Raw genomic sequence first — 26,722 nt, 5'->3', positions numbered from 1 at the left:
TTGTTTTACAACACTTTGTCAAAAAGTGGTATAAAACCATTGCAGTTCTGACTTGTTTTAATTGTGTAAGAATATTGAACTGAGATCCACCCACTTAACACATTTTAAAGTATACAATATAGTATCGTTGACTACAGACATGGTTTTGTACAACAGATCTCTAGACTGTAATCACGTCACCATCTCACATAACTGAAACTCGTCCTGTGAACAGCAACTCCCATTTCCGTATCTCCCCCGCTCCTGGCAACTACCATTCTACTGTCTCCTTCTATGAACTTGACTGTTTTAGATCCCTCATAAAAGTGGAGTCATGCAATATTTCTCCTTCTGTGACTGGTTTATTTCATTTAGAATAATGCCTTTGGATATCATCTGTGTTATCTCATGGGACAGGATTTCCTTTTTTTAAGACTGAATAATCTTCCCTTGCCTGTATATGCTGTATTTTCTTTATCCATTCATCCACTGATGAGGATCTGGACATGTTTCCACATCTTGCCTATTGTGATATACTTTAAGTCTCATTTGCCATGTAATGGCCTTTCACAGCAGTGACCTTTTGTTTTAAATACCCACATTCCATATTCCTGCAAGAAAGTCTCAGTAAATGCCAAGAGCTATCAGCTACACATCATAAATCAGCCAAATATATGCTCTATTATAAAGAATCATCCTCCCAAGAAAACAGCAGTACCAAGAAACAAAAATGCTCTATTGAGAGTAAAAAGGAAACTTTAGTGCTCTAGAACTTTCATTTATATACTTCTCCTGTTTTTATTAAAGTCTGACCATTAGTGTAAGAAAAAAACTATAGCCTACCATTAGGAATTTTCATTCTCTCCATATTTGATAATATACCACATTGCGCTATAAGCTGCATATGTTATAATTTACCTCCTACAAATTTATGTATAGAGAGAACACAAAATGAGGTATGTTACCCTCTGTCACTATGTTGCTAAAAATGTTGCATTGTTCTCAGTGTCAGATAAGTGCAAGTCTAAGTCAGAAGCTTTGAAAGCAAAATCTACACCTCACACATTTTCTCTGGCATTTTTTACTGCTGTGTCCTTTGCTTCAGGACAATAGACTTTATGATACATATAACAAATCTATTATGAAATAATGTTGTCAATCATTTGCCAAAGCTTTACTTTCACAGCTGCTGATGCCCAAATGTTAGGGACTCAGAGGGAACTCTGTCTCAGTGTCATAGAGAAGACGGAGAGAACTCATCTCTGTGGCTCCCTGGGGTCAAGATGTAGAATGTGAAGGAAGGCTGATAACGAATAAATGCCAGCAAAGTGGGATGCTAGAAAAGGTAGAGAATATGGACTATACTTCCTAGACCAATCCCATCAACACCAGCCCCAGTCACTCATGTATTCTATTAGGATGGCCAACCAATATTTCATGACTTCTTCTGTGTGAGTTTGTTATGAGATTAGTTGATCAGGCGTTACCCCCACAAACTGATACTCACAAAATATTGGTGACCTCTGACTTGCATTCAAACACTTTAACCTTACATGGTCATGAAAAGACAGAGACACAAAACAACTATGATGATTTTCTGCAGTCATCTATCTGCCACCAACTCAGTAGGGGGAAAAAAATCTGCTCTTGTTTTAAACTAGTTTTTCCTACTTAAAAGTAGTTCAGAATGAGAAAACACTTCCCTCCCCTGTTCATACTTTCATCTTCCTCCGCTTACGTTCTCTTCAGGGAAACATTTGTATTGTGATTCTTTCTCCCCCTGTGTCTAAGAGAGTATTTCATTAACATGGGCATCAGGGTTATGTTAAAGAAGCTCCAGCTAGTCTAAGGGAAAAGTTACATCTTTATCCCAGATATTTCAAAGTTTTTGTGTGGGTGCCCAATCGATTGTTGAACTTTTGAGTTTTATCCCTGGAAATTTAACTGTGATATGAATCAGCAAGAGGCATTTTACTGTTATCTACACACACATACACGTGAAAATTGTAAGCATATCAGCTGCTCGTGAGAGAAATTCAGAAAGCGAGATAGCTCTGTTTTCTGTAGACACTCTCTTTAGAAGAACAATGAATAACGACCCTTCCTAGATACAGTGCTATACAAACAAACAGATCATATTCCCCATAAGAATCGTGGTTTTAGAGATGATATGCTTTAGCTTTTATCATGTTTCACATCCAAAGAAAATGAGCAAGCCAGTACCAAGAGGGGTACAATCGTTAAATTTTTCTCTTTATTTTAAAGGAAAAAAAAAAACTTCCTTTATGCAGATTACTCAAATCTTTTTGAATGATTTAATTTTTAAAAAATTTACTTAGCATAAATAGGACTAAAGACATTTACATTATATGAAAATGTCTTAAAACTTATGATTAAAAATTTACTAGTAGGAAGGATGCAGTCCTTCTAAGACATTTTAAGTTCTGGGTTAGTTTAAGGTTTCTCTCAGTTAATCCTAAAGATCTTAAAACTATACAAGTATAAAAGTATCACTTAAAATGAGTGTCTTTTTTTGCTTTATAAATGTTTAATTTTATATTGGTGTATAGTTGATTAACAATACTGTGTTAGTTTCAGGTTATGCAAGGCGATTCAGTGATGCACATACCTATCTATTCTTTTTCAAATTGAGATGGATGTGTACACACTGCTGTTTTTAAAACAGATAACCAAGAGTGACCTACTGTATATACAGGGAACTCAGCTTAATATTATGTAATAACCTAAATGGGAAAAGGAGGTAAAATGAGTGTCTTTAGACAACAACAACACAAGCTTAGAATAGAAAAAATCTGACTTTTATTCAGGGTTGGAGTTTCTTAACCTGTTAAAGATGTGCTTTTGAGTATTCATGAACTTCTAAAGTCGACATGAAATGTTATGAATTTGTGCATTTTTCCTAAGAAGGATCAATAGCACTCAGATTTTCAAGGCATCTATGACCAAGAGATCATTTTATATAGTGGGTTTTAAAAAAATTCTTCAACTAAAAGTCTGAAGAGAAAATTAATTTTAACTTTTTATGAGATCAGCAGTCTACAAGAGATCAACTGTTATGGGCATCATGATTGGCCAAGAACCACTTAAATCTTTACTAGGCAAGATTTTTAAGTTTATACAGTTCTGTTTACTGTATTCCCCATCCTTGTATTAATATAATACTTTGGCTATCTATGTTACAACTGGCACCATACCAAACACTCAAAAAACCTCTGTTCTGGAGATGGGGGTTTCAGAGTGAGGAGTAAGAAAAAATATTTTGGCTCAGAGTTTCATTTACTCATGTTGAGTGAATACATTTATCATCATATTTGACCTATGTGGTCAGATAACAAGGTTAGGATGAACAGTTACCTTTAATGGGCCATCCACTCTCTTCCTTTTACAGACCACCCTTCCCACCATGTTTAGCCTCTTGGGTTATATGGCCTTAGAGGTATTAAACCTTCTCTTTCTTCTTCAGTTTCTTTCTCCTTTACCTAAGATTTAAAGCCAACAGTAGTTCTAACCAACTAAGATGTACTCTAACATCATCAATGGCTGGTTTTTGTTTTTTGTTTTTTCCATTTTCACACAAAGATACCACTATTTTCACTGCTAGGATACCTTAAAGTTCAATTCCTTTAGCATCTTACAGCGAAATCAAAGTAGAGATTCAATGAGTGGAAAGGAAACAAAATTCCCTTTCCACTTAGTTGTGTTTAGTTTGATCAGTCTCTAGATCTGTAAATCACCATAACACGAGGCAAACTGATTTATAGTTGGGGGACACTTTCCAAGAAGGAGGCAGTAGGAGAAAATTGCTATAAGATTTTTCTGGTGAAGGTAAACTATTTCTGCCAACCGATGGATAACCAGGTATTAATTTGCTGTCACGAGTACAAAAACTAAAAATTAGGAGAAAAAAATTCCATTATGCCAACACTCATAAACTGCTACTCCAAATGAAAGCTGTGTGAAAACTGGCCTTTCTTATTTCTATAAAGCACTGGATTCATTTTCTGCATGTTTTCATGCTTTGCCTCTACTGTGTCGTTGGCACCTAATCCTTCTAAATATATTTCCTTAAAGTGCTTGCAAATAAATCTGTGCTTTGCCTTCTCTGTCACATTGCAAAAAAAAAAAAAAAAGAGATGTTTTTATTAATTGGATAATTTATCTCTCTTCTCATTATTTTTTCCTCAAACTCAGCTTGGAAACCAGAACTTAACTGCCAATGTGTTGGAGGTAAATGCTTCACAGACAAATCTGACCAGAAGCCTCTGCTCCATGCCCATCTTCTGGGGTACCTTGTAACCCAACCTCTTTTTCACAAGACAGTGGCTCCAGCCCAGTCTCACTCACCCTGCCACCATCTACTGATTTGGGGTCTTCACACCTGCAAAGACCCCCCAACCTTTTCACACTGTTTTTATAACGCACTTCTCCCGGGGCGAGCACTCCTCCTGTTCCTCCAGGGAGTCCTTCCCAGCCACCCCAGATGAACTGCAGATAGCTGACTCTGACACCACTGACCGTTCTGAAACACCATCCCCAACCTTGGGCCAGCAGTCTGCCATGACAGCTGGCATCATCTTAACCACCCCTGCTATCATGAATGGAATTACTCCTCTTTCCTTTGCTTCATCATTTTTTAAACAGATCTCCAAAAGCCAAAAGGACCAATTTCTTGTCTGCCATCTGATTTTGCACCTGAGCATTTTTATTTGCATAGGTGTTGATTTCATCTAAACCAATCCTGTATCATCTATTAGGGAAAATTCCATCAGAGTCATCCTCATAAGCCCATTTTGGGCTGAAAGAGTCAATTATATTCTCTTAATTCATTTTAGAGTCACATATTCACAGTGTTGCTCTAGGGAGTTGTATAGTGATTTGCCTTAATAAGGTTTCTCAAAAATTTAGATATCCATATAATATTATGATGATTAGATTGCAAAGTCTAAATCCTGGTAGATAATAATTTACTTCAGAGATTCATATGAATGTGCCCTGTGTGAGCAGTTCATATCTCCTTATTCATCACATACATAATTACTCACTGTATGATATTAATTCTTGCTGCCCCTTCATTAACAGCTACATTTTTTTAACCCATCTGTCCAACAGGAGTAAGTAATGTAAATAATCTTAATCTACACTGCAGAAATTCAGCCATATGAATTTTTTGGAACCAGTTTCCCAGGCCATTCCAGTATAGAAATTTATGAATATTTATTGTTTTATATAGCAATAATTTGTCTTCTATTTAGATTAAATATAAATATTTTCCATACATATTTATATCATTTACATATGCCTATTTGACAAGCAGCCCCTAATAAATGATTTATGAATGACTGAAGTGCTTCAAAATTTTATGGTGCAGATTTTCAATTACATATACTGCATGCATGCCTGAGAGGGATACATATATCCTTGTGGAGCTAACTGTAACTGAACTTACTTTTTTTTCTTTGCAGTGCAATAATAAACGTTTATTGTTTTAGATTCTGAGTTTAAGTGGCTTGTTAAGCAGCATAAATTGCATATACTTTCTCCATGAGATGGCTTTCCTAATAATCATGTCATATAACAATAAAATACATTCTAAAGTTCTAATAGTAGTATTCAATTAGTAAAATCCTAATTGATTTAACATGATGAAAGACTAAATCTATTTGCAGTGTTTATTTTTTTTTTAAACCATAGCCATTGTTATTGAAACCATCAAGAATAGAAGGAAGGGCAGCTTTCCTAAGTTTAGTTACAAAACATGATAGTTTTGTAGTTCTCCTACCTTTAATGTTAATTTAAATACATTATAATAATAATATTGAAAATATATTTACAAAGATCAACAAAACTGGATTTGAACCACGAGGCAAAAATATTATTGAATTACTCATCAAAGGTATATAAGCATTCTGAAGCATTATGGGAGATCTGTGCATCACACTTATTTGAATGGCCAGTGCTCTAAGTTAGATGACCCTCAAGACAGAGTTGCTTATAATATGAGAGTAATTTCTGTAACAGCTCAGAGAAGTACTTCATCGTTAAGCACACTCATTGTAATGAAATGCTTACTGACTTTAGGACAGATGTGGCATGGCTAGAAAGTAACAAAATTAGATTAATTCTACATGATTTGAAAACATCTGTTATGAAGTGAGAAATCATGGAAATGTGAAATTAATTGACTACCTATGTTTCAGGCCTGTACAACAAAAGTTTAATTGCTTTCAAATAAGTAGATTAAGTTCACAAATTATGGTTCTTTATCTGTATGCATATGTGTGTTGTGTGTGTACTGTATTCAGCAGTATACTGTATTCAGTATTTTAACTAAGTGCTCTTGCTAACGTTTTATCTTATTTGCATGCATTATACCAATGCCCAGTGCTGCATTGTGGACAGACAGGCAAGCTTAATAGCAGTGAGCTCAACCTCTCTGAACTGAGCTGATTCAATTCAATTTTAATATGTATTTACTGAGTATCTACTATGCTATTAGCCCCAGGTTGCATGTTATACAGAAAAAAAATATGTTTGAAAAGCATATATGTCACAATTTCCAACAGGGATCTTGAAACACCAATGGGGATATGAAAATATTCAGATATAAAGCAATCAAAACAACAAATTAGTATTACTATAAAGGGCTAAAAAGTGAGATGAGAGCAGGAAGTAGCCAGAGATTTAACACATCTTTCTGATGCTTTGCCAAGTATTTAATTCTTCCAGAATAGACTGCTTCAGGACATATAAATCCAAACAATTATCCTTCTCCTGTTAGTCACCTTGCCCTGGAAACACTGATTCACTAGAGGATATACATCCAAGATTAAACCTGAGAGCCAATCCCTTTCTTCTTGTCAAAGAACATTCATTTCAAATCCCACACGCAGAGCAGTATGACAGTGTTCAGACTACTTAAGTCATGACATAAGAACAGATTCACCCTCGTGTGTATAACTGACTCCTATGAGATCTTTGGACATCACTGTTGGCAGAGTGCCCAGTGGTCAGCTGCTTCCATTCCCCTCGTCACCTCCTATGGTCTCTGCCATAAAAAGGGAGTGATTTTCAAAGTAAATGAAGACAGAGAAGACACTGAAAAACAGTGCCATGCCCTTCTCGACATCAGTTTCAAAGTAAATAAACACGTGACAGCTGATCACTGTCATATGAGTGGAAGTCTTTATTGCTGTCTAAAGGAGTGAGGCGTATAGGGGGATGCGTGCTTTAACACGATGTCTTTGCACTTTTCTCAGAGCCAGATAACAGTGAATGGAAACTCTGGAGGCACTGTGAGTCCAATGAGTTACTATCAAAGGCCGTTTTCCCCTTCTGCTTACTCGCTACCAGGCTCACTCAATTCAAGCATGATCATGCAGCATGGCCGATCACTTGGTAAGTCATCTGATAGTCATGATTTTCATGACAGTTTCAATATAGCAGGTACAAACCACATGATGAATACATAAAGCATCCAAATAATTTTTGGAAAAGGAAGAAACATGCAACACTCCACTTTTTTAAGGAGCCTATCCTAGGAGAGGAATTAAAGGCAGAGGATTCAACACTGGAGAAAATAGACACCCAGCTATTCCAAGACGATGACTGCATCTATGTGTGTGTGTGGAGAAGGCTATTAGATATTTGGGGTGATGGCGTAGAAAGAAAGAGATGGCCATTTAGGGAGAAGCGAGTGCACATGTACCAGGAGAACATTCCATGAGGCAGTGCGTTTCCATGGGGGACAAATACCATCTATGTTCGAGACAGCCCTTTCTTTCATGGAAAAGCTTTCATTACAGAACGGTTTAGCAATTAAAACAGCCTAACAAGGGGACAGGCGCCTCACAAAGTAGTAAACTGCTGTTGGAACCGAGACCAGAAGACCATCAGACAGGGGTGTGAGTTCCTTTAAATGATTCCAGAATTTTATAGGAAGTTATTTCTAAATCTTTGGTGAATTAAGTCAAAGATAGAGCTCTCCTCCAGAAAAAGAAATGAACATTAGAACAGCCACATAAATTTTAAGACATAATTTCATTTAGAGCCTCCTGGAAAAGAAGCTGTGCTATATAATTCTACAAATATTTTTATGCAGCAAAATGTGTTAGGACAATTTAGAAGATAATGTAATAAGTATTTCTTGGCTTTTAAAAAGGTAAAGAAAAAACCCAAACATTGGGAAACTGACCAAATCAAACCATCATCTGAATTGAAGCTGAAAAAGGTTCCATGCTTAGCAACTGGAAGGCCTGAAGGACAGCCGGAAACAGGGAAACCGGCAGAGGGCCACGTGACCTCAACCTACCTCTCAGAAAAGCAGGAGACCAATCCTCTGGTCACCACCAGGCAGCAAAGAGAAAGGAACTAGACAGGGCTTGAACTCCCATGTCTTCATTGACAGTAGACAGCAGCTTCTCATCCCTGACACTGTGTATTGAAAGAAAATGAGGGTATTAATTTACCCAGGAACACCCAGCCTATGGATCATGCAACTCAAACTTCTGTGGCCAGCAAAAGCTCTCTAATTATAAGACTTACATGGAGCCATGAGACTCATTAAGCAGAAGTCTAAATATACTTGCTCCTTCTCAAAGGCTGCTCCTGGGATCATCTGTGAATCTTATAATGATGTCCTTTTAGAGTATAAGAAAGTAGAACGTCTCTGTGCCAAAGCACTGCCCTTATATAAGCAATCTGTGGTGTAGTATTATAATAGGAGTCTGTTATATTTAGATTCTTTACGGAGCTATGCATGAGCACACATCTATAGTAAAATTCTACAAATTACCCTTGCCATAATATTTTTCCAAATAATTATTATCAAAGTTAGACTGTCCTCTTTGCCTCTCTTAATGAACACAGTTTTGTCCTCCCATTCCAACAAATAAAATATATAAATACTTGAGAAAGGACAGATTTTTATATTAGAACATATCAATGGGTCGATTTTACATATATACTATACTACACAGAAAGAAATTCTGTAGATAAATATTGAACAAATTCTGCCTAGAAGAACTATTCTGCCCTAAAGGAACTTTACAAAGTTGAGGACAAAAAGACTGAAAATGAGAGTTAGTGAACCATATAAGAGCATAATAAAATAAAAGGCTAATTTGTATTATGTAAGCTATTAGTTCATAGATTCTTATGAACCACATATTAAGACAGAGTTAACACTGTTTAGATTGGGACTTTGCACATACTCAGTGCTCAAAAAATATTTGATAGAAATACTAGCATTGTGGTTGTCCACTCAAATCCTTTCCATAATTAAATGGAAAATCAGAGTCAAATATCACTTTGTATCTTACTTTGGAGTTGCTTGGGAAAGATATTACTTTTACATACGATAGCACATAAAGCAGTTTTATTCTTAGCCTTATTTATCCTTCATCATGAATTGAAGTGGATTGAAAAAGCTTTTCTGTTGCAAACCAAAACATAATCAGAGTATAGAAGTTATAAATGTTACAATGGATTTTAGTTTGAAGAGGTCTTATCTTTATTTATCCTTATGATAATGAGTCAAATTTTTTAAATATCTTATGAAGTTCTGCCACAAAACACAGTCGTATCTTTTTAGATTTTTTTTAGATCTGCTATATCTGTATCTATACTTATATGTAATCAATGACTGCTACCCTGACATAAAGACTTCCTTATCCACATAAAAAAAAAAAAAAAAGACCCAACTTACATGAGTAACAGACCTGGCAAACCAAGGCTGAGAGTCATACTTGGTCAGCAAAATTTTGAAATTTACTATAGAAAAACAGAAAGTCATATCATCAATTGTACTAAATAAATGATAATAATGTAGATTTTCATAAATACCTGTATATTATAAATGGAATATATAGTACACCTATGTCCTCTTTGTTTCTTACAAAAGTACAAAAGTTAACAAAGATGGCTTGAAAATAAGAATGTGATAAATCTCAGCCAAACTGTATGCTTATGGCAACTTTCACATCCCAAGGGTGAGACGTCATGATTTTTGCTTCTTTAAAGTAAAAACAAAGCTATTAAGGCCATCATGGAGTCTTAGATAAAAATTAATACTAATACCTTATGATCATTTCTTTACTCATATGCCTTAACATTCAAGTATATGTTTGGATGTGAAGATTTCCTGATGTGATTAGGAAGTCGTCATCATTGGACCCACCAGGAAAATCTCAAAAGCACTTTCTTAACACAGTGGTGGCCACACGGCCACATGATCTTTCAACAAATACTATTCTTCCCCTTAACCCCTGTCACTGGATGATGAAGATCTTGTTTTCAGAGGTCCAAGCAGTATATACCTACATGTTAACAATGAGTGGCTCAAATTTAAGATAAATGAGTTAGAAGAAATAGTGATGGAAATACACTCTATATTTATTTATAAATATAATATGGGGCTTCCCTGGTAGCTCAGCTGATAAAGAATTGCCTGCAATGCAGGAGACCCCAGTTCTATTCCTGGGTCAGGAAGATCCTCTGGAGAAGGGACAGGCTATGAATTCCAAATTCTTGGGCTTCCCTGGTGGCTCAGATGGTAAAGAATCTGCCTGCGAAGCAGGAGACCTGGGTTTGATCCCTGGGTTGGGAAGATCCCCTGGAGGAATGCATGGCAACCCACTCCAGTATTCTTGCCTGAAGAATCCCCATGCACAGAGGAGACTGGTTTAATATATACCTACATGTTAACAATGAGTGACTCAAATTTAAGATAAATGAGCTAGAAGATATACTGATACAAATACACTCTATATTTATTTATAAATGTAGTATTACATGTTGTGTTATTTGCTCAGTTATGCCTGACTCTTTGCAAGCCCATGGACTGTAGCCCACCAGGCTCCTCTGTCCATGGGATTTTCCAGGCAAGAATAGTGTAGTGGGTTGCAATTCCCTTCTCAAGGGGATTTTCTCAACCCAGGGATCAAACCTGGGCCTCCTGCATTGCAGGCAGATTCTTTGCTGTCTGAGCCACCAGCAAAGACCATTGTATTATATATTTATGCATAATTATTCACATATAGCTATGTAATTACACATAATTATACTATATTATAGTAGGCATGAATATGAGGCTCCATTAATCTGATTCCTTGTGCATCAAATATATTTCACCACATCTTCTCCGCAGATTCCTCGGAGGCATATCCCCAGCATGCCCAGTCTCTGGACGGCAGCGTGGGCAGCTCCATACCGCTGTACAGGTCCTCCGAGGAGGAGAAGAGAGTGACAGTCATCAAGGCACCCCACTACCCAGGGATCGGGCCGGTGGATGAATCCGGAATCCCCACAGCAATCAGAACGGTAGGAAATGCCAGCGCCCGCGTTGCTCCGGGGCTGTGCAAGCCTCCACAAAGGATGGATTGTCGATGGCTTTGTGCATTCCAACACTCTTATATAATGAGGATTGCCCACTGTGCCATCTGAATTCTCATGAATATTATGCTGCGTGTGGGCAGAGAAAAGGAACTGTCCATTGAAGATAATGACCCAATCTGTTTCTCTTATTTCAATTAAAAAAGCATGAAAATTGCGATCCTGTGAGATGATAGAAGTAAGCTTTGTTTGCCTTCACCTTTTACCAAGGGGAGTTAGGGCAACAGAGAGAGAAGAGAGAAGGGAGAATTAAATGTGAATTCTTTGGCTGCACTTAAGTCTCACATGCGCTGCGAATAAGCCAGTGATTTGTGTCTGGAGATGGACCGACGTGCCTTACCGCCAGGAGATTGGGAGCCCTGGATTGGGAGTTGAGAAGCCTGATGATTGGAGGGAAGGGCGTTCATGTCAGAGAAAGGAAAAGCTGTCCGCGGAAAATACATATCACATTTGAGTGTCCCTCCTCGGCTGTGCCTGCCGAGAGCTCTCCGGGGCGATCAGTGAAAGTGTTTGGGTTGGGTTTTTTTTTTTCCCTCCAGTCTGTAAACTCTGCCAGATCATTGTTCAGTGTGTTGGGGCAGCCCCTTCTGGCAAAGTTCAGCAGCGGCAGAGGCTGAGCTCGGGCAGGCAGCTGCTTGCTGAGCCAGTCCACTTGGAGAGGAGGTTTGTGCTAGCCTGCGGGGAAGAAGACAGGGCGCCAGGATGAGAGCCGCAGCACCTCTGCAGGTGAAACTCGGGGGCGGGGAGGGATCGTGGCGCCAGCTGTGTACACGGGGTCCGCATACCTGGCTGGGAGGTTGCGGAGGGCTGCCGGTTTGGAATGCAAACCTCAGGGGGTCAGAGAGAGGAAAAGACTGGGCATTAGATCAGAAAAAGAGATCGGGGGCAATTGGAATCTGCTCAAAAAGGAGACAGAGAGTGGGGGTGGGTGGGGGTTCTTCTCTCCTTGAATTTGCATTTATTACATGGATCCCACCATCTGAGATAAGAGTTAAAAATTGATTATTCCAAGCATCTGTATTAGGGAAGTCAGAAGGTAAGTCTGTAGAGTCATTGCTAGGGCTTTAGACTCATGAGATTCTGGGAATGTTGAATGTGGCTAATTTTAAAGACCTAAAAAATCTATGTTGGCACCAATAGTTGTCATATTTAAGTGACAGGAAAAGTTCGGGATCGGGACTGACATTTTTAATCTTACAGTGACTGCATGTTTCTGGTGGTGGCGCTTTGTTGTATGTTTCTTTTTTAAGAGTTCTGACCCCAAATGCTTTAATTGGAATTTATTTTTCCTAATAGAGTAGGGATACAGTGTCACTGGTTTTTTTAAACTGACCCTTGAAACATAATAGATACACAAATTAGAGATTTCTGATTCTGTGTACTTACAGACTCTCTCATTTTATCTGAGACCTCTAGGTGTGTTTTTAATCAGTACACTGCAAAGTTAGAACTGTTTTTATGCATTAGATATAATTTTCTTAAATAACAAGCCCTTGCTTTCACATTTTAAAAAGAAAAAACTGAGATGTTAGAGATGGTTAGTGAAAAATCAAAAAAATTAAAAATTTTATAGTATTTTATCTACTGCCAAATGAAAAGCATGTGTAGATATACACAAACAAAAGCATATACTAGATATTCGATGCAAGCTTCCCTTCTATAAAACAGAAAATAAAATATAAGCAACTCAGAAGTTCCTTATAAGGAACCAGCATTTTTATGTACAGCCAGGCTCCTCTGTAGACGTTTCAAAGTTTACAAAAAAGGTACAGGTCTGAAGACTCATTCACATTTCTTATTTGTCAGCCCCGCACGGCACATCCCCAAGTATAGCTGTGTTTATAAATGTGGAGTCAGGCCATCTCGGAGCCACAGCAGGCCAAGAATCTCCAAGGCTGTTTTCCTTTCTCATCTGCAGAGAAAGCAATGATTATCTGACTTACATTACTTCACACGGGCTTTCCGCTCAGGGTACACACCAAAGGCAGTGCTGTGTCAATGTGCCATTTTATAGTCTCACCGTCTCAGACATTTTAGACTCTAGGCTCATTTTAGACACATTCTAGGTGTTGGGCTAGGTCTCTTTATATACACTGTCTGTCTCAATTTCCATAGACCAAGGAAACAGAATTTTGTAAAGTAACCTAGAAGCTCTAGAAGGCCAGGAGTTAAACAAACGCACCTTTGAGCTATTTGCAGGAAGGGGAGCAGCTCCCCAGACTGCCCTCTCTCATGTGACCTGGGATGTCTATTTCAGCCTTTTACTGCCATCCTTAACAACAACAACAAAACCCGCTGGGGTCCAGCTCCCACAAGACTGTGTAATTAAGGCCAACTAGTTAAGTGAAATACAAGATTCTTTTCTTCTACTTCAAATATAACACCGTCAGAGCCTTTTCAAAGCTGGAAAGGGGAAAAAACAGAACAGAACAATGAACACTGGTGGGTAGAAAATACGTGTCTCTTTCCTTTTTGGAAATCTCTGCCTGATAAATCAATGTTGAGTTCTGATGTTTTGTAAACTACAGGAATGTAAATTTTCAGGTTTATTCAGCCAAGGTAGAGAAAACAACCAAAGAGTGATTTACTAATAGCTACTGTCCAGGCAAAACCATTTTGAAGAACACATAAGAAAGTAAACTTTCTCAAATTCAAGTAGACTTCTGTTTACTTAATCTCAATATTTGCTGTAACAACCTACATGAGGACATATATAAAGGGAACTTTAAATGCTTAGAAGACTTCTTTGAGAAAGAGATGGAGAGTTTAAGTGTTTCCATTTACCAGGTTCATATTCCTCTTTGTCAACCAACTTGGGCATTTTCTGGCATCTCAGTGCTCACCATATAAAGCTAGCAGATGGCAGAACGAAGATCCTGCCTGATATGTGCCCTCCGGCAAGTGAAGGAAAAAAAATCCCGTCTGTCAGGATACCTTGCCATATACAGTGATATAACTCGCTTATTCAGCTTCCCCACTGCCATCGGTGGCATTCAGGTATGGCTGGGAAACATGTTTACACAGTGTTATGTCTTATTTTTTATTGCTAAAGACTACAAAGGAATTAAAGCTTAATAAAAAAAGAAATCCATCTTTTATGAAACTAAATGTCCCTTAAAAATACAAGTTCAGCTACTTTGTTTAAACCAGCAAATAACAGCTAGACTTTTGTTTTATCACTACTTCCCCCACAGCTCCCACCATTTGAGTATAAAGTCAGCCAGTGCTCCACCCATTATTTCCACTGTAAAAAGAGCCTAGAATGAATGAAGAAGTGATTTCCAACAAAGTTAAGTAGCCCCTGATGCTACTCTATATTTGTGGTGATTATCAGAATCAGATATTCTTATCAAAAGAAATTTAGATATAGCACAAACTCTCAGTTTCCAGAAGAAAAATACAATGACCACACTGGAGAGAAAAATCAGGATATAAAATGTACACTAAAGTTCAATGTAACAAACACACGACTATTTTTATGGCTGTCCTAAGGGAATGTTTTATATGAAGAGAACTATCTAAAAAAATGGTATATTTAGTTACCATATACAGAACGGTCATGTTTCTTACCAGAATAACCTTGGAAGAGCTGAGGTGAACATCTTGCCAAGCAAAATCTTGATTATGATTATAAGGCATATGTACCCATTTACAGGTATACTATTAGACAGACTTTTATCCAAAAACCTGGGTCATTCATTATTTTATTCTGTAAATATTTGAGGCTTTCTACTGTTATGACTTATGGAACATTTCTTATATTCTAGCCACTGTTCTAGATCTTTTTGCATACATGTCTCTTTCATTTTCCAAAACAATTCTATGATGTGGATATAATTATTTCATCTTAGAGAAAACTGAGGCTCTATAAGGTTACCTCACTCGCCCAGATTCACATTGCTGGGAAATATTAAACAGTAATTAAAGGAACTAAGAATTGAATCTAGGTTGATCTGACATTCATCTCAGCTTTCCACTGTAGCCTACTGTTTATATTATGTCAAAAGCAGAGTGGATAAGAAGCTTCTGCTTTTAAGGAACTTACAGTTTAGCACAGCAGATACTGCCAACATTTTATTATTATGTTAGAGGAGTCTTGAAGCAATAGCTACATTTTTGGACTTGCTCCAGGACACTAAATTATTTACTATATTCAGTATTTTATTAACTTAGACTAGTAAATATCAAATTTTTATTTCTCTTAATTTAAGCCAATGATCAGAATACAGTTTACATCTAAAATATTCCCCAGTTAATTTTAAAAATAATGTATTGAATAGTATACTAACAAGTTTTTATGGATAATGATAATTATCACCAAAAGGAGTGAAACAAAAAACCATAACTACGAACTATAATTACAAAATGATAGCTTTGATTCAACTTCTTGTTGTTGTTCAGTCACTAAGTTGGGTCCAACTCTTTGTAACCCCATGAACTGCAGCACACCAGGCTTCCCTGTCCTTCACTATCTCTCAGAATTTGCTCAGTTTAGCGAATTTTATATAAATAAGCTCATGGAAATATCAATTACCCAGGGCTAGGCACAGCTGTGACTTGGAAAAAAAACAAAACCCATAGCATATAATATTCCAGCTCAGCCTAAACTCAAACAAGGGGTAATATGTTTACAAAGTGTGGGTATGCCTGGATAAATTACTGATATCAGCTTATTGACCAGAGGTGTATTAATACATCTTTTGTTGCCAGAACATTATTGACCTGAGTGTTTCAATATTCACTTACATAACAAATCACCAGCCACAGGTGTTAGTTTCTACAAAAATCCCCTGGTCAATAATGTGATGTTGTCATCATGAAATAATAAAGAGAAAATTGTATCACAGAATCTGCTATGAAAAAAGATAAAATATAGAAAGAACAAGGTCTATTTGTGACCAGTTTTGTAACCTTTGGACATTTTCTTTTACAGACAGTTGACAGACCAAAGGACTGGTACAAGACCATGTTTAAGCAAATCCACATGGTACACAAGCCGGGTATGTAGTTCTGTTTTCAGATTAGGTCCTTGTGGGTGGAAGAATACATACTCTCCTGTGCAGTTTTGTTTCACACAAAATGTCAAGACTCTAGCAAACTTCATGGCCCTCCCTTCTTTTCAACACTCCTCCTTACTCTTAGTGTTAAGTGTTAGTCACTCAGTCCAGTCTGATTCTTTGTGACCCCATGGACTGTAGCTTGCCATATTCCTCTGTCTATGGAATTCTCCAGGCAAGAATACTGGAGTGGGTTATCATTTCCTTCTCCAGGGGATCTTCCTGACCCTGGGATCAAACCTGGGGTCTCCTGCATTACAAGCAGATTCCTTACCATCTGAGCCACCAGGGAAGCCCTGGGACCCCCAGGGATCAAACCCTGGGGTCTCCTGCATTACAAGCAGATTCCTTTCTGTCTGAGCCACCAGGGAAGCCCTTACTCTTAGATCACCCCTCAATTCCCAGACACCTGTGCTGCTTCTTCACCCCTGAGCTGCCAGAAAGCCTCTTAGAAGATGAGCCTCGAGGAGTACCAGAGGCTCTGGCCTTATCCATTCATCCTTCCCTGTTCACAGTATAAACAAGCCTGGCTATTGTCTGCTTAAACAAACTCATGATTCCTCTATCCACACAGATCCACCCCATGTCAAGAGAGTGGGCCATAGCTGGGTCTCACCAAGTTGATAAGAGATCTTTAAAGTACTTACTAAAGGAAATTCAGGATCCAGAACAGGTGGAAAGGGGGAAAGGGACTGACATCCGTATGCTGTGAAGTGGGCGCCAGAGCAAAGCTGTTACAGACCAGAGAAGTCAATTTGCAGAGACCCAGCAAAACAAAAACAAAACATAATATTTGAAAATTTTTAAATGGTATTATGAACTCGGCAAACCATGTTAGCCTTCTAACAAATCTGTTGTTTTCCTGAAGTTCTGCCATCTTGATAGGATGTGGTGACCGAATCTGTATTACCATAATATTTATGTTTCATTTTCTAGATGATGACACAGACATGTATAATACTCCTTATACATATAATGCAGGTAGGCTGGTTTCCTTGCTTGCCATGAATACACTGTGCCTTGTCATGCGTGGAAGAACTTCCCACTTTTTTTTTAACCACTCTGAGTGCACGATTTCAGTTTCTACAATTAGGAAGATACTTTTTTTTTTCCTCTTTCTCTTCTCAGCATGTGTAACAAAAAATGTGGATCTTTTCTCATGCAAATGAGAACTAATACTATTTTATCTCCTTCATCCCCACTGTTAGTTTATTCTCTCTGCTTCAGGAATGTTTAACCAAAATGTGAAGGACAGCAGGGAAGAACATACTGTAATAGGGGTACAAAGTAACATAAAAAGGTCTCCTTTTATCAGTAGAGAATTGTTATAATTGCGTAAGATCTTTCGGATTACACCTCACAGTAAAACAAGTCAAGCAAAGTATTTTGTGACCTTGTCCATGCTTTTGCTCTAAATGCAACCATTCATAGAAAGCTTTTTAAAAATCCCCGTTTGCCGGGCCACTCTTCTGACTCAGAGCTGCTGGTGGTGATGATGTGGGCATTTCCACTAGTGTTTCTGTGAGTTGGTGTCTTGGGGATGCTTGCAGGCTGGAATGAGGGACCCCTAAAAAATGTTTCTGATCGCAGCTGTCTTCTAAATATCACATCGGGGGATCCCGCACGGGGCCTCCAGTCACTTGCCAGTTCCGGGCTCAGGACTACAGCACTGTGTCTGTCTTCCCTTCTTAGAACAGGCTCGGGGGCCTACGTCCCCTTTGGCAGCTGCAACCTCCTGTCAGGGCCCCCTGGGTCAGCCTGGCCCTGAACTAGATGAGGCTGCCCTCTCTGTGACACTTGAAGGCCAGCACTCAGGCCTTTTGTAACAGTTGAGGATTCTGCTACTAACGTCCAAGGACAAATAGAGGGGAAAAAAATACAAGGAGAACAAGCTCAACAAGCTGCAAGAGTCTGGCTTTCAGCCCTCACTCCTCTAGATGATAGCAGGCGGCCTCCTAAGAGTCCCTCAACTTTTATATGCTGGTCACAGGTACTACTAACTCCCCTCTTGGGTTTAGCCTGTTAAAATGCAAAACCCAATTGAGAAAATTTCAAAGATCTTATTGACTTTATATGACGATTCACAAATCAGGTGGCATTCAATCTAGCATACAGAAAGGAGCTCCTAGGAGCTGAATGCAAGGAAAGACTTTAAAAAGGCAGAGGGAAGTGGGAACAAGGAAGTTACACCAAAGAGAAAAGCCAGCATGTTGCTGCGAGGTCACTCTTCTTGAGGGGAGGGTAGAGGTCTGTGAGGCAGAGTGTCTAACTCATGCTGACCAGGCAAATCCTGATGGACTGGTTTAAGATTCTGTTTCTGGGAGAGTCAAAACTGTAACTAGGTTAAGTCTCGGTTTCGTGACGTGGGGCTTAGCGTGAGTGACTCCATTTTGGGTCTGTTGTTTTGTTCTTAAAAAGCACTACAGTTGAAGTCTAACTGTGGAAGTGAGGCAAAACAAAAGGGTACAGACTGTATCTTATTTGTCATAGCCAATGTGCATGGGCTTCCAGGAGAAGCAGAAGAGTGAAAATACTAATAGCTCCAAAGACTGAGGTGGCAGGAAACTCAGAATTTTTATAATTAATTTTCATACTGAGGTTTGTATCCATGAATAATTAGTAAATTGAACAGTAGTTACCTATCAACTCACAGAGCCCTTTAGAAAGCTTTACCATTTAATCGGTAGACAAAGCAACTATAGTCAGTCTCATCTCCTTTTACTAACCTTGCATGGTACTGTTGTATGCTTTGCACTTTCTCTCTCTTTTTTTCCTCTGCCATCTCCACAACCTCTTCCCCTACCCGCCCAAACCGATCCTTCAGGGCTCACTCTAGCGCCCTCAGTTTTTTATATCTTCTCCAACCAATCTACCATCTTCTAAAATTTTAATTCCTAATATAAGTTTCCGCATGTGGCCTTTATCATATGTTACCAATTATTTTCAATCATAATTCTAATCATGTCTCTTTTCCAGAGATGCACTATGAGCTTATTGAAGGTTTAAGTTTCCTTATGCCTTGCACAGCATGTAGATAACTTGCTCAATATTTTATATGATTGTAATTAACATGTCAATTACTATATACAAATCAAAGCTTCTAAAGTAACAGAAGATAATTGGAAACATGTTATTAGTTTACATTATCCAGGAGCAAATTTGCTAAGTGTCTGTAAGTCTGTTTTTGGTACCGGTCTGAATTATTACTAATTCCATAATAATTGACGAAGATTCACTGTAACCAATGCTTGTGTCTACAACACATTAATGAATCAATAATGATTAATAATATTAATCAATCAAGGGCATATCATTCAATGCATGCATTATGAATATGTCTACTGATAATAATCTTGGTAAAATCATGGGATATTTTGTAAATAAATAAAAGGATTTTTATTTATTACAAATAGTATGATGCACTTTAAAAACGTCACTTGTCTCTGTTCTGTTTTTGTTCTGCCATGCTGTGCTTCCTGACAGGCCTCTACAACTCGCCCTACAGTACTCAGTCACACCCTGCTGCCAAGACCCAGACCTACAGACCGCTCTCCAAGAGCCACTCCGACAATGGCACCAATGCGTTCAAGGATGCTTCCTCCCCCGTCCCTCCCCCGCCTGTTCCTCCGGTTCCACCCTTTCGAGCAAGAGATCGGTCTTCAACAGAAAAGTAAGGCTTTTCCCCCACAAAGTGTCCAGTAGTAAGTTTAGGATATAACTGATTCCACATGGCATTCAGCAGAAGAATCAGTGCTTATCTTACTAAGATAGTTTGTGTATAACCTTATACGTATCATCTTATTAATCAGTAAAGTGACCTCCTCTATCAAGAGTGCAGCAGCTTCATACTCTTGCCTCATAATATCCTAGTCACCTTAGTTAGACTTGAAGTAATAGAGTGCCATCTCCACTCTTTGATCAATAAATGCATATGACAAATAGAAATAATGGACACCCACTCCCTTTGGCATAGCAGGTCAGAGACTATGCAGTTAAATTTCAGGTTCCTCAGATTTGAACTGTTAGGACTATTAATGATTTAAAATTTCCCCTCTGATATCCAAAAGTACAGAAAAGCTTATTCATAAGTAAGGCATTAGTTAACAGGTGTCTACCTGTGACTCATTTCCACACACTAATTTTAATTTCCCCACTGAAATACATTTATAGAAACTACTCAAACAAAAATAAAAATTTATAAACACACTTTTATTGTGCCATTTTTATTAGGATAATGACTGATAGCCCTACTTATAGGTAACCTTCATTGAGACCTCACTACGAGCACTCATCTAAGTACTTTTCCTGTATCGTATCACTTAATTCTGAACACAACCCAATGAGACATGCTCTATTTTAAACCCATTTTAGAGAGGAAAAAAACTGTAGTTTCAAAAACCAAAGTAAGTTGCTCAACCCATGCAGCTAGTATGCCCAAGCCAGACTCACACCTGGCTCTGACTAAAGCCACAGCTCATTCTATACTAGCAATAATAAATATAAATGTAAGGATTATTTAGTATTAATATGCTGAATTATTAAGCATCCATCTATCTGACCCACCCCAGAAATTATATTCAACACCCTGCTGTACCATGAGGAGTAATTGATCATATAGGTTACAAGACAGCACAAAGACAGACATACATTATACGTGAAGAGATTCTCATTTTAATGCCATCTCTTCATGACTATTTTATGTTTACATGTATGGTATCTTAAATTTGAGAAATAAGTCTAGACACAAAATAGTATCTCTGCCATAAAGAACCAAGATTAACTCAGACTTAAACGTATTATTTGTCCTATATGTCTAGTAAAAATTAATCTTTCCTTAAGAAAAATGATAATCCCTTAAAATTTTCTAGAATGCTTTCTTCTCTGATGAATAGTGCTCATCAATTTACTAGAAAGTCAGGACCTGCTTTCCCCTAGCTCTCCTGTCTTGTAGAATATGTCTGTCTCCAACCTGCCACAGAGTTGGAATTTCATCCCATTCCATGGGTCAGAACTGCCCCCATCTATAGTCAGAAAATTCTTCTTCCTCAAAGTGATCCTCCCAAAGGAAGCCTTCTTCAGCCTCACCTACCTAGAAGAGTTTTACTTTTGAAGTCCCTCTTTGACTGCCTCTTGAAGGATGTTAGTTCAGGGGAAAGAGTTGATTCTAAGGACTCCTATGTGCAGAATAGATGCCAGGCTCTGGTTTTTCAAGGCTTAACCATGGAGGGTCTAGCCTGTCAAACAACTTGCTCCTATGGACAGCAACCCAAGTGATACTTTAGCACTTTTTGCAGACAAACTACGATGCCATTTGCAAGATAAACAAGATCAAACACGACATGTGCATTACTCCCTGTCACTTCAGATCAAGAACGCCAGGTCACAGAGTGATGGGATAAACTTACAGGACTTTGGCGGGTAGCCGCCACTTACTCTAAACACAAACATACATAGTTGCCATTTGTGACCCCAGGGTTCACTAGCACATCACTGACTGCATATCTATTGCACAGACCCCTCATGTGACTTACTGAACCAGCAGGAGGCACATCCTTGTATGAAAAAAACAGAGGAACATACAACATGAAAGCAAAGAAATGGCTTTCTTTAAATAATTTATGTAAAACAGAACATAAACGTGCTTTTTTTTTTTTTCAGGGTAACATTTTACCCTGAGATGCTTAAAAAAAGTCTATATCAGAATTAACTTTGAAAACAGATATTCAATGGTTTTATACAATGGCTTTAAACATAGAGAATGATTTTAATATGTAACTTGTTGTTGATTTCTAGGCATGACTGGGATCCTCCAGACAGAAAAGTAGACACAAGGAAATTCCGTTCTGAGCCGAGGAGTATTTTTGAATATGAACCTGGGAAGTCCTCCATTCTGCAGCATGAAAGACCAGTAAGCACTTGTCATTAAACAGAATGCCAGTTCTCTAGGCTTCCTGGGTTCCCAAATAAACCTGAACTTCATATTGTTTAGCAATTTTTATCACCAAGGTAAATTAGTTGGCATTATTAAAAAATCATGTTTGTTGTATATCATGACTTGTGCATCTTATCTCAGAATCAAAGATGCACTCACTAATATACTGTCCCTACCCACCAAATATAGGACTCATTGGCATGGAACTATAACTATGCCTAATCATGATCCTGAATTTAATTTTTTTTAAAGTAAAAGAACACTCAAATGCCATACTGAATTGCCCATCTACATTGCCAGTGAGAACAATCGTTCTTGGACCTCTCTGATACAAAGGGATCAGACAGTTCCATCCCTTCATTTCCATTATTGGTTTCTTAATATTTCTTTAACTTCAAGGGAAATTTTCCAAATGCCCTTTTTTATAACAAGTTGTTTTAATTGATTCTTATTAAATCTCTCTCAGGTTACCAAGCCTCAAGTCTCCTGACTGATTGTCAATCTAATGGATCAAGATTATATTTAACTTTGCAGCATTTTTCCCAATTATATGTTTTAATTATCTGCAAAGGAAAAGATCTATAAAGTTGAAAATAATCGCATGTCTCCTCAAAGTGCAGTTTAACAAACAGGCTTTTCCTTGGCCCTCTTTTAATTCCCCTAATCCTCCTTTTTGAGTCCTCTGCTTTCTCTCCTCGACCAATGCCTTCAGGATCTCTTTGAAATTCTAAAATTCCTCTGCCTCATTTCTATCAAAACCTGCTTCTAGAGAAACAATTGTGCAGTTTATTCTTGTCCTTGTCTTGAAAGAATTTTAGGTGTCAGTGAACAGGAAATAGAGAGTTTTCTTTGTTAGTGCCTTTACAAGTCCCCAGGAAGCCACATCATTATATATAAGGTCAGCCCTGAAATTTGATTAGAAACTGTTGTGCACCACACCCAATATGAGTGTCCTTGATTTAGTTTTCAAACCCTGTATTTATGGTTATGTTCTTGAGAAACATGTTCCAAAACCTTATAATCACATAATTCATACAGGATATTTTTCTAGACCTTCTTTGCCTTTCTTCAAATTAGCTTGTATCTTTTAGAGTAACAGGACTTTACCAGAAAAACTGAAAGAAAAAAAAAATGAACACCACTGAATTGCAGGTTCCACTGCAAACATATAACTCATTCACTAAGTTATATGATTTAATATCATGATCTTTGAAATTTTTAGGATGAGAACTAATATCATGGTCTTTGAAATTTTTAGGAGAACCATGAATTTGCCATTGCATAAAATGGAAAAGATCAAAATCATCATGCAATATGAGTCTCAGAGTTAAACGTAGTTACCAAAACATTAATGATCATTCTAACAATATCTGAGACCCTTAGGATGATGGGGGTTGTAACTGTCCTGGAATGCTTTTGCAGCTTTGGTGTCAGGAAGGATTGATCTTGGAAGCTGTCCATCAGGATATTTCTAGTATTTACTCATGCAACAAAATTTATGAAGCACCACCTATGTACCAGACATTGTATTAGGTGCAGAGGACATGGCAATGAGCAAGACATAGTCTTTACCTCAAGGAACCTGGAGTAGACACATTTTTAAGAAGTAGACCATCTCCAGTGTGGTTAAAACGGAGACACACAATGAATTTGCCCCCCTCAAGAGCTTATTCACAGGCCCTGTCTGAATGAAATGTCCACTTTAGTTATGTCTTTGGGTTAATGCCTTGAAGGCTCCAAGTTTAAAAACAGCAATGACAAAAGCAATAGCAATAGTTGTAGCTCCTTATTGAGCACTTACTTAAGATTTCAGGCCTTGTAATTCATGCCTTATTACCATATAATGATCCAACAATTCTATGACGTAAATGCATGGAATTCCCATTTTACAGATAGAGAGACTGAACACTTGTTAAGTAACCTTGCCCAGCTTCCCATGGCTGGTGAGCACTGCACCTGGGAGTTGAGCCCAGGCAGACTCATACCTGGTGTATTTCATCACCAGCAGGATACTAAACTGCAAACACATGGAGCTAGTAGTCATCACTTTAATTAGATGATTTGATTATTTAATTTGTTTAGCATAAGTTAATTTGTTCATTTATAATAAATTAGTGTACTGGATTTATCTGACCAGCAACCTGGGCCCTGAGTATTATAGTTAAGACACAAAACCAATATACCCAATATACTGAACTAGCTCTAAAAGGAATACAAAGATCTGGAGGGTGGGTGTGGTTGAAGATTCGGATATTGATACCTCTCTGCCGCCACAGGCAAACGGCCGTGAAAGGAACATAGAAACTTGGAAAATCGTGAGAATGGCTGTCTCAGAAGAAACAGAAAGAACCAAAATGTTTATCCCTCCTAAACAATTTTGCTGAGAGCCAGCCTTATGCAAGATGATCTCAGCCAGTCATCTGTATCATTTTGGCCAGGCTTTTTATTATAGGACTTGGCTAGTCTAGTATCTTCTTCTTTTCATCAACCCTGAATCCATTCCAATTGCCTCTCTAAACCAAAAAAAAAGGGGGGGGGTTGACGCAGGGCAGGGTTGCAGAGATTGGCTATGTCTTGCTATTTTAATAGATTTGAGACTGTCTTAGACACATGAGAGAGAGGATAGGGAGCAGGTTTGCTAAATAAGAGGGATGGGACCACAGGTAAGGACTGCAGGGTTTAGCTCTCTCATGTCTTTACTCCAAGACAGTCTGTGAGCATTCCTTGGCTCTTTTCATCTTTAATTTCTGTAACATATACACCACAGCTAGGTTACTCTCTGCTTCTCTTTTGAATTCCGAGATGACGCCATCGTCTGCCCAGTCTCCCCAAGTGTCATCTTGGATTCCCCTCCCCCCAACCATCTCAAAGTCCTGCCTCCTGGGAGAAGCGCCAACTGCCCTTCTCTCTCCATCTGGCCCACCGCTGTCCTCACCTGGATTGGAATGTCAGCCACTAACTCATTTCCCAAATTCTCCAATCTCGTCTCCACACCATAGCTACGACAACCTTAGAAAGCCTCCTGCTCAAAACTTTCTCCTGGCTTTCAAAGGTCCTTAAAACAAAACCAACTTCCTTAACATAACACACAAAAACCCTCGTGGTCTGGCCCCGCTGACCTCTGCAGCCCCACATTGCAGTTCTACAGAGAGCTCTGCACGCCCTCCTCCCTGGACCTCTGTCCAGCTGCCCCTCAGCCAGGAATGCTCTCTCCACCACCTCTTTCCTCCCAGGGAAAGTCCCATATCTCCTGCTCAGCCTGGCTCACTTCCCCCAGGGCACCACCTTAACTTCTAGACCCTAGGTGCCAGCTTCCCCTGCTGTGAGGAGCCCCCCTAAGGCACGCTGCGCTGCGCCTCACCACCCTGAATTGAAATGGCCTGCTGACTTGTCTGTGTCCCTCATTAGACTTTAAGCTCCTTGAAGGCAGGGACCATATCTGGTGCAGCAGTTGAATCCCTAGCACCTAGAGCAATGCCTGGCACAGGGTAGGTGCTCAGTGAAGACACATTGAATTAATAATAAGGGAATGGGGATAGGTCTTACCCTTGGAGTTAGTGCTCAAGTTGGTGGGATGGAATCCTTGTTCTGTTGCTTATCTGTGAAGTCTGTATGTTTCTAGGGACGAAAGGCGCCCCCAGTCTCCGTCAAAGCACACACGAGGGGTCCCACATGCTGCTGCTGGTAACTGTGGTTCTCTGACTCCCTGGCACATGCAGTGGGGAGAGGAGACAGTGCTATTTGAACAGAAGTCCTCCCCCAGACCCTGGCCAAAGGGATCCTCCTCTTCCTTAGAAATCAATGGAATGTACATTCATATTCTTTAATAGGAAAGTACAAATGAATACAGTTTTTTGGAAGAGACTACATACTCAGTTGACTGTAAATTCAGGAATGATGATTAAATGGCCCTCATGTTTGATCTGGAAAAGTACTCTGCAATCACCAGGAATTTATCTTAAACTGACTTGAACCACAATTGATTCCATGAGACAACCATATAAACTCTCTCCTGGGATTATATTGATAAAAATTCTACATCTTCTCTGGGTTGGATATGTTTACAGGTGAACCAAGTTAAAATAAATTCAATTAAGCACTGGTTTAGAACACCTTTATGCTTGAAAATAGAAAATAATGTGGAGATGTAATCTTTCTTTACGATAACTAAACCCACACATGATAAAAGTGAGCAAACAAACTCTGATGACAGTGCAGGGTTGAAATGCAATTTAAACCCTCAGTGAACTTAAACTTCTTTCCGTGAAAATTGTCACTAGAAGCTTAATCTATAAAAATTGAGAGTTTCATCTGTTGGTTTAAACCATAAAAAACTGTCCCGACT

The 26,722-nt window shown here is 38.6% G+C and overlaps 1 protein-coding gene across 10 annotated transcripts in view; it reads left to right on the top strand.

The window, feature by feature from the left end:
* Window positions 1-26,722, top strand: part of SORBS2 (sorbin and SH3 domain containing 2) — a 170,911-nt gene that overhangs the window by 87,713 nt on the left and 56,476 nt on the right. For 3 of the 10 annotated variants that reach the window (XM_065947079.1, XM_065947083.1, XM_065947088.1), the window contains 7 exons: window positions 4,192-4,227; window positions 7,257-7,395; window positions 11,144-11,316; window positions 16,322-16,388; window positions 17,382-17,426; window positions 19,929-20,115; window positions 22,239-22,353. In XM_065947079.1, the coding sequence (XP_065803151.1) occupies window positions 4,192-4,227; window positions 7,257-7,395; window positions 11,144-11,316; window positions 16,322-16,388; window positions 17,382-17,426; window positions 19,929-20,115; window positions 22,239-22,353 (762 nt within the window). Of the gene's footprint in view, window positions 1-4,191; window positions 4,228-7,256; window positions 7,396-11,143; window positions 11,317-11,860; window positions 12,115-16,321; window positions 16,389-17,381; window positions 17,427-19,928; window positions 20,116-22,238; window positions 22,354-26,722 lie in introns of those variants that run through there. The other 7 variants (XM_065947084.1, XM_065947085.1, XM_065947089.1 and 4 more) reach the window with 5 other exon arrangements.

This window comes from Muntiacus reevesi, chromosome 10 (assembly GCF_963930625.1).
Source record: "Muntiacus reevesi chromosome 10, mMunRee1.1, whole genome shotgun sequence".
Taxonomy (NCBI): Eukaryota; Metazoa; Chordata; class Mammalia; order Artiodactyla; family Cervidae; genus Muntiacus; species Muntiacus reevesi.
The sequence above is the reverse complement of the archived record's forward strand: the minus strand, read 5'-3'. Positions and strand labels throughout refer to the sequence as shown.